Below are 8033 nucleotides of genomic sequence, written 5' to 3'. Positions count from 1 at the left end.
CAGGCCCTTCAGCATTCCCGGCAGCCCTCTCCTCACCTTTTTGCCTCCCGGAAGCTGAGGGTTCTGAAGGTTGCTCACACAGGCTGCGATTCAGGTGGCAGAGGCTTGTTTCCGTAACTAAGGGCACGAACTGAACAAAAACAGGTGAATTTGATGTAGAAAATGGAACGTGTGAAAGGAAATAGTGATGAGAAGTTCGACTCATTAAAAACGATAAAAAGGCCTTTAAAGGTTAACTGCTCCTAAACTCAGGAAGGGATAAATATCCTATTATTACACTAGGACCCATCTGCTGTCAAATGACTGAGGTGTTATTCATATACATGCAGAGAAACCAGTACAAAATCCTAATGGTCTACTGCCAACCACCAGACAAGCTTGGCCAGCAGAGGGACCGATGCAGGCAGGATACGCTTGCCACCTGGTGGCCAGTCTGAACATTGCAATGGCATGGTGCGGTGGTTCAGGGCTGTGCGAAGTGCTAACCAACCAGCAGAGACTGCTCCTCAGGAGAAAGGTGGCAGCCAAATCCTCCTGGACATTTCTACTGCCATCCAGTCGGAATCTACTACTTGCCAGCAGTGAGCTCCGTTTTTATTTGTTTTTTAACCCGCTGGTATTCAAAAGCCATAGTGTATGAGTCAAACGCACGATTTCAAATTACTCAGTAGCCTTAAAAAGTAAAAACAGATGGATTAAATTTAACAATATATTTTATTTGATTCAATATATCCAAAATATCATTTCAACATGTAATCGGTACTTAAAAACCACTGACAATCCTTGAAATGTTTGGGTGTTCACCTCCCCCAGTGAACGGGTCATGTATCAAGTAGCCATTGGTCCCTATAGGTAAGGCCTGGAAAACACTGCCTCTCCTTCAGCCCAGGGGCTCCAGATGCAACGCTGGCTCAGACCTGGAAGCTTGGCAAAGGGCCATGATCTTGACCTAGCATCGGCCTTTTTCCTTCATGGGCACACCAGGGAAGCACTCTGGTTAGCAGTCCACCTGTGTTGGCCCAGGAATGTGGGGCCCGCCTTCAAGACTCAGCACGGGGTTATGTTCAGATAACTGCACGCACCTGGCCTCTGCAGGATTGCCCAGGGCTGTGGCAGCCCCCCTACCAGCCACCCAGGGCTGGAATTCCTCAGCTACTCAAGGGCCCACTCCCCAGCGTTCCTGACTGTGGTTCTAAGCCTCCCGTTAGGGCCATCACGTCCAGGCCAGCAGGAGTGGTCCCTTCCTGAGCCTTTGCACCCCTCCCCTTCCTCCACCGGCACGGCAGTTCTGGTGTCCCTCCGTCAGGGTGGGCAACCTGTGGAGTCCCGGTGGCAAAGCAGGTTCCAAGTTGGGCTGCCAACTACAAGGTCATCAGTTCGAAGCCACTGGCTGCTCCTTGGGAGGAAGATGAGGCTTTTGACTCCCATAAGGAGCTAGTCTTAGAAACCCACAGGGGCAGTTCTACTCTGCCCTACAGGGCCACTATGAGAACTGATGGCAGTGACTGTCGCCGTACCGCGACAAAGTTCAATTTCCGTGCTAGCACTTTACTCCCTTCTTAGGGCCGGAGGCCAGGCTGCAAGGATGTCGCCAACATGAAGACAGATGCCTGCTTTGCCAGGAGGTGCTCACGAGGGACACTTCTGGAGGCAGAGGGCCAAACTAACCGCTCCTGCTTCCTGGGCTTCTGGGCTCTGGTGTGCACGGAAGTCACCGGCACTCCTACCCAGACAGTGCTTGGTTACAAAGGTCGGGAGGACTCCGACTTACCCTCCGTGTACATTTGCCCTGGCTTTGACTCGACTGAACCGACCCCTCTAAACAAAGGCTCCTTCAGTCACCGTCTGCGGCAGCATCTGCAGCCTCTTAAGCCCCGAAAGAGGCCGGGCTTCTCCTGCACTACAGTCAGGAAGACTAGGAGCTGTCTGCACCTCTCTGCTTTCCCTGCAAACTGGGCGTGAAGAACACGGGGTCAGCTCATTCTCACTCGGAGCTGGAGACTCCCTGTGTGGTTGGAGCCCATCAAAACGAACTGGTTCAGAAAGGACAACCAGGGCTGCCGCTGTCAGGTCGACTGTACGATCTGACTGATAGGGAAAGATGGCGTGTGTGTCTTTGAGCTGCACGCGGGAGGGATTTTAAAAAATACACTGATCATCCAACACTGGAGAGGCCAGTGGGAACAGCCCGGGTTATACGGCATTACACTCAAGCTGGCTCCAGAGGGACCCGCTGGTGGCTGATAAACAATGGGCCTCCAGGGATAGAGATGCCTCCTGTAAACAACAGAACAAGGACCCGTCTCATTTAGAAAGTGAGGACCTCAAAAAGCAACAAGTCAGACCTCTCTCGACAGTTAACGCAAAATAAATTAATCTCGGGGTTGCTGAAAGGTAGCTAACACCTCTGCAAGACAAGAGAAACAAGGCAGCACACAGGTTTAACAATGGGGGGGTTTCTGGGGCGACTGTTTAGTAGCACTCATGCATTTATATGCAGATACCCCACCCAGAGATCGCAGGGGGGAGGGTGCAGGGGAGGGTGTCCGTGGTGTGTACTGGGTAACGGCACTCTGATCCCTGTGACTGGCCTCAGACACGAACACTTTGATCAGCTCTCCTCGTACATCCTCTGCGAACCCCAAAGCAAGTGACATCAACCTGGCCTTTTGTCGGCAGAAGAGGCAGCAGGATGACCAAGTAGCGGGAGAAAGAGAGGCCCCCTCCATGCTCCCGCCGGCCCCATCCGCATTTCATCCTGAATGCACCCAGGGTGTCGGTGCACTGAAGAACACGTGCTGTGTGCACTTATGAGGTGCCTTCTCTGATGTGTCCTAATTGTCACGCGGGACAAGAGTCTCAAATCCCCCTTGACTGCGCTCAATACACGTGCGCACGGGGACATCGTCTCACAAACCGCCACCACAGTGCCGTTGTGTCCCCGGCGCACCCTGTGCCCTTCACATTGTTGCTTGGGACATTCCACCCAGCCTGGCCGTTAAAGAGCTCACCGCAGGGCAGCCGAGTGGTCTATTTACAGCTGGACATCCTCTGCTCTGGCCTCTTCAGCTGGGTGTCACGGCTCACCACGGGACAATGCTGGTCGGCGATGCTGTGTGCTCCAGTGTTCCTTCAGCAGCCCACCCGACGTCGGGAGGGTCCTCTGGCCCCACCCAGGTGCCGCCTCAGGGCTTGTCCCCCGTGTGGACTCTCTGGTGGACGCTGAGCCGTGACTTGCGGCTGAAGGCCTTGCCGCACTGGGCGCACGCGTAGGGCTTCTCCCCGGTGTGGATGCGCACGTGCAGCCTGAGCGTGGACCGCTGGCTGAAGGTCTTGCCGCACTCGGCGCACGCGTAGGGCTTCTCGCCCGTGTGCGTGCGCATGTGGATGATGAGCTGGGAGTTCTGGATGAAGGACTTGCCGCACTCGGCGCACGCGTAGCGCTTCTCGCCCGTGTGGATCTTCCGGTGGATGATGAGGTTGGACTTCTTGAAGAAGGTCTTGCCGCACTCGCCGCACGCGTAGGGCCGCTCGCCCGTGTGGATCCTCTGGTGGGTGGTGAGCTCGAACTTCTGGGCGAAGGTCTTGCCGCAGTCCCGGCACTCGTAGGGCTTCTTCTCCAGGTGGGCGCGCTGGTGCACGATGAGCGTGGACCGCTGGCTGAAGGTCTTGCCGCACTCGGGGCACTCGAAGGGCTTCTCGCCGGTGTGGATGCGCTGGTGCTTGATGAGGTTGGCCTTGTGCGAGAAGGTCTTCTGGCACACGCTGCACTCGTAGGGCTTCTCGCCCGTGTGGATCCGCTTGTGACTGACGAGCAGCGACTTGAAGGAGAAGGCCTTGTCGCAGTAGTTGCAAACGAAGGGCTGAGCCAAGTTTTTGATTTTTGGATGCTTGAAAATGGCTTCCGTGTGGCCCAGGGCTCTCCCACTCTTGCTGAAGGCAGGGTACTCCGGCCCCGGGGAGGTCTGCTCCTCCTTCAGGCACAGGAGGGCTCCCCCAAACCCGACGCCGCGGCCGTGCTCCTCGGCTGGCTTCCTGGCGCTGCACCCGTGGCGACTCAGCAAGTCGGCTTTGCACCGCAGCGTTGTTTCATAGAGGTCGTGTTTGTGAGATGCTTGTCTCAAAGCAACAAAGTCCGTGCTCAGATTGAACGCTTTCTCAGAGAGATTACCTCTCTCCTCCGCCGGGGCTCGGTTCTTGAGGATGAGAAACGGCCTGTCCTGCCTGTCGGGGTTCCTGAGGTCCCCCGCCATCTGGTCGTCTGCCTTCCACACTTCTAGGAGAGAACATAGGGACAGGGGCCGTTTCTCACTCTGGAAAGAGGGGCGGGGATCCCCACATGAGCTCTACTGTGGGGCTGGTTCTTTTGCTTTGCAAAATCCTTGGGGCCAATTTTCGTAATAATAAAACAAGCCCTGTGGTATCCATGGGCCAGAGAGAGGCTGGAGGAACCGAGGGCCGCCCTTCCCTCAGCCCAACGGCTGAGCTTTCTGCTCCACAGGTCAACAACGGCTCAACGAGGCGCACCTGCCTTCGAACCGCCGACCACGGGAGATGTGGAGGACGCTTCGTCCTGGGAGAAAGCTCAGGAGCCAGGCAGGGGGAAATGGTCAACACAGGACGAACGGAAAAGGGGCGGCTGAGCTGCCACTGAAGCCATGAAGCGAAATGCCACGCCTCTCGACGAATGGAAAACCAATTTGCTCTGCAAACTTTCACCCAAATCACAGTTTAAAAAAAAAAATTTTTTTTTTAAGTGGGTGGAGCAGGTGAGGTGGAGACAAAGGGCAGCAAAGGGTGCAGGTGACCCAGAAGCTGGTGGCTGGAGGGAGGGAAGAGGGCCGCGTCCTCCAGGACACCCCACAGCGAGCAGGGAAGGACCGACCTGGGGAGCAAGGAGACAAAGATGCCGAGGGCCGAGACCTGAGTCAGCAACCACCCCTTGGCCTCACGTCCCGGGGCCAGAGCGGCAGCACAGTGCTTCCGAGACTACCAGTGTGACTTCCTTGCAGGTGGGCAGGCAAGCCCACCCCTGGCCTCTGCAGAGGGGCTCTTTCGTAACTGGCTGGCGAGACCCAAGAAGGAGCACATTCCAGAATGGACGCTGTGCAGATCCAAAGGCCAGCTGCTTGTACAACAGGACCACACGCTCCGTTATGGGAAACAGAAGGATTTTTCTCAAGCTGTCTCCCCCAAATATATGCCAGACTTAGCTGCTTGAGAATGACTATACACTTGGAGGTCATCAGGAGTAGATTAGGGGTCATTCTCCCTAAGAGCTATCAGCCATCTAGCCCAAGCAGACGCCACTGTTTATCCCACAAGTAGATAACTCCCTTCTGATAAGGATAGTAGTAGTCTGTTTCCTTGTAGGAGACACCAAAGGTCAAACCCGCCCAAGCGCCATCATGAATCTAGGGTCCGCCCATCTTGTCACATGTAGACCCCTAGACCTTCCCATTCCTATGGGCACACGCCTAGCTCATCCCCTTCCTGTTATGCTTATCATAGATCCCCTTCCTACAATGTGTATGCCCATCGTACTGCCACTTCCTGTGACGTGTGGTTACCTGTAATCATGTCCCCCTAATAAGATTTTTTGCGGGAGGGTGGAGGGAAGGAGAGGGAGAAAGGGGGAACAGAGGACAGGGTCTACATGTGGCCTCCTCCCTGGGGGACGGGCAGTGGAGAAGTGGGCGAGGGAGATGTGGGATGGGGTAAGATATGATAAAATAATAAAAAATTGTAAATTATCAGGGGGTTGGGGGGAGTGGGGAGGGAGGGGGAAAAATGAGCTGACACCAGGGGCTCAAGTGGAAAGTGGGTGTCGTAAGAAGGATGAAGTCAACATATGTACTAAAGTGCTGGACACAGATGACGTATGTATAGATTGTGATGAGTTGTATGCGCCCCTAATAAAATGATTATTTTTTTTAAAAAAAGGATTTTTTGCTTGGTTAGCAATAAAGAAAAGGCTCTCCCCGGCACTCGGTCCTGTGAGCTCTCCCCGGCTCTCGGCCAAAGACTCCCTCCTGCTCTTGTGGCTGGGCTCCCCCCACGTGGACCACCAAGCGGGGCTGAGGTGAGCAATGCTACCATGAGTTGTGTCTGACTCCATTAATCTAACTCTCTCCTCGACCTCTCATGCTCTCTATGACTTTACTATAATCTTCACTTATTATCGCTGTACATTGCGCCTACCGGACCTGTGATGATTTGTGGGGGTCCCTCTCCTTCACCCCACACTGTGACGTTCAGCTTCTATCAGAGGTGCTGTGCTCCCCGCCTGCAGCAGTCGGAGCGCAAGGCACGCAGTGTCCCCAGGCACCCCTAGAGGCTCCTAGAGACAGCTCGCAGTCCCCGCCCACCCCCAGCCCTGGGATAGTCCTTCCACTGGCTTCTCCTCCCAACCCTCCCGCTCCCCTCAGGGATGCTCTGGACTAGGGGTCTATGGCTGCTCTGCACGGTTCTCCTCCTGCACCAGCTCTCACACTGCGCCTGGTGGGATGTTCTCAGGGAACCCACGAGAGACACGTAACTCTTAACTGCTCGGGGTTCAGAGACCCTGAAAACAAGCAAACTGGACTTCAGGGGCTATACCACCTCCCGATTTGAACCCCCACACTCAGGGCCCAAACCCTCAAAAATTCAGAACCCCAAACCCAACTGCCGCTGCGGAGTGGATTCCGAGTCACCGCAACAGACGCTGACCTGCACCAGGGTGCCCACTTTACGGAAGGAGCTGGTGTTCGAACCACAGCCAAGCACTTCAACCGGGGCACCACCAGGGTTCTCAGTCCTTCAGCAGCCCTGAGAGGAGGTGACGAGAACACCAGGCCACGTGAGGGCCACCTTACCCACTGAGAGTAAGTTGCTGTAGTTCTCCAGCATCACATCCATGTACAGGATCCGCTGCGCGGGGTCCAGGTGCTCCCATTCCTCTTGAGTAAAGTCCACAGTCACATCCGTGAACGTCACCGGGCCCTGAAATGGTACATTGCCATTCTCTCACCCTGGGCCCGAGGGAAACGGAATCTCCCCCCCACCCCCAATTTACACAAGAGCAGCTACACACCCTGTGTATTAGGCCTTGTCGTGTCTCCGAAACTCACTTTCAGAAAGAGTGACAAATTTACTCAGCTTCTTCATACTTCTAACATGAACACAGCCTTGTATCCACATGGCAACAGACGCTGTAACCAGACGCTGAGGAGCGTGCACATGGCGCGCTCAGAAGGTTAGAGTGTAATCCCCAAGGAGTGCTGCAAAGTTAGGCACTGGTTTAGTGGCAACAGACAGGACAGTATCAAGAGCTCATGAAAAGCTTGGGGTACCTAAGGGCAGATGAGGGAGTGCCAACTTTCATCCCAAGTACTGGGCACAACGGAAAGCCTCACCACACCCAAGCCACAAAAATGGGATTTCTTTCTTGCTTGCTTTCTTTAACATTTGGATAAGACACAGTTGAAGGGATGATTAGTGAAGCGGAACACAGGCCAGTAAGAAATACCGACGCAGACAGGAAGGACGGGGGACGGAGAGGAGAAGACACAGAGGCGGCGCTGGCAGCAGGAAGGCCCACGCACTGTCTGCAGGCCCAGCCAGAGGAAAGCAAGGATCTGGCGCTCGTAACACACAGGAAACACACAACGGACAAGGCTGGATGGCTTGCGACTGGTTTTTCTATTTGTGCTTCTCTGTTTCAATCTACATCTTCCAGCGCACGGAAAACCCACCGGGGAGAGAAGCCGACAACTCACCTGGAATCCATTCATTTTCTACCACTTTGGGGTGAAGGCAGAGCTGGAACGGAGAGATAAATAAGGCAATAAGTAAAGATCCGCTCTGCCTCAGCATTCCAGAACTTCACTAGGGAGCCCACCCCCTGGCCACAATACAATGCAGGACTGGTCAGGACCAAGGCCAACTTACTGCCATCGAGTGGATGCCAACTCATGATAGGACAGGAGAGAACTAACTGCCCCTGTGGGTATCCAAGACTACGGTGACCAGATTGTAACATTGGTCAAGCG

The 8033-nt window shown here is 54.8% G+C and overlaps 1 protein-coding gene across 2 annotated transcripts in view; it reads right to left on the bottom strand.

The window, feature by feature from the left end:
- The window catches only part of LOC101643293 (chymotrypsinogen 2), a 21262-nt gene that overhangs the window by 9482 nt on the left and 3747 nt on the right, over positions 1–8033 (bottom strand). The window contains exons 2-4 of one of the 2 annotated variants that reach the window (XM_045293578.1): positions 7761–7803; positions 6858–6984; positions 2353–4276 (exon numbers count right to left, since the gene is read on the bottom strand). In XM_045293578.1, coding sequence (XP_045149513.1) covers positions 3186–4276; positions 6858–6984; positions 7761–7775 — 1233 coding nt within the window. In that variant the 5' untranslated portion in view covers positions 7776–7803 and the 3' untranslated portion in view covers positions 2353–3185. Of the gene's footprint in view, positions 4277–6857; positions 6985–7075; positions 7300–7760; positions 7804–8033 lie in introns of those variants that run through there. The other variant, XM_045293579.1, reaches the window with a different exon arrangement.

This window comes from Echinops telfairi, unplaced genomic scaffold, assembly GCF_000313985.2.
Source record: "Echinops telfairi isolate 266 unplaced genomic scaffold, ASM31398v2 ScPeMD7_2291;HRSCAF=2852, whole genome shotgun sequence".
NCBI classification, from domain to species: domain Eukaryota; kingdom Metazoa; phylum Chordata; class Mammalia; order Afrosoricida; family Tenrecidae; genus Echinops; species Echinops telfairi.
The sequence above is the reverse complement of the archived record's forward strand: the minus strand, read 5'-3'. Positions and strand labels throughout refer to the sequence as shown.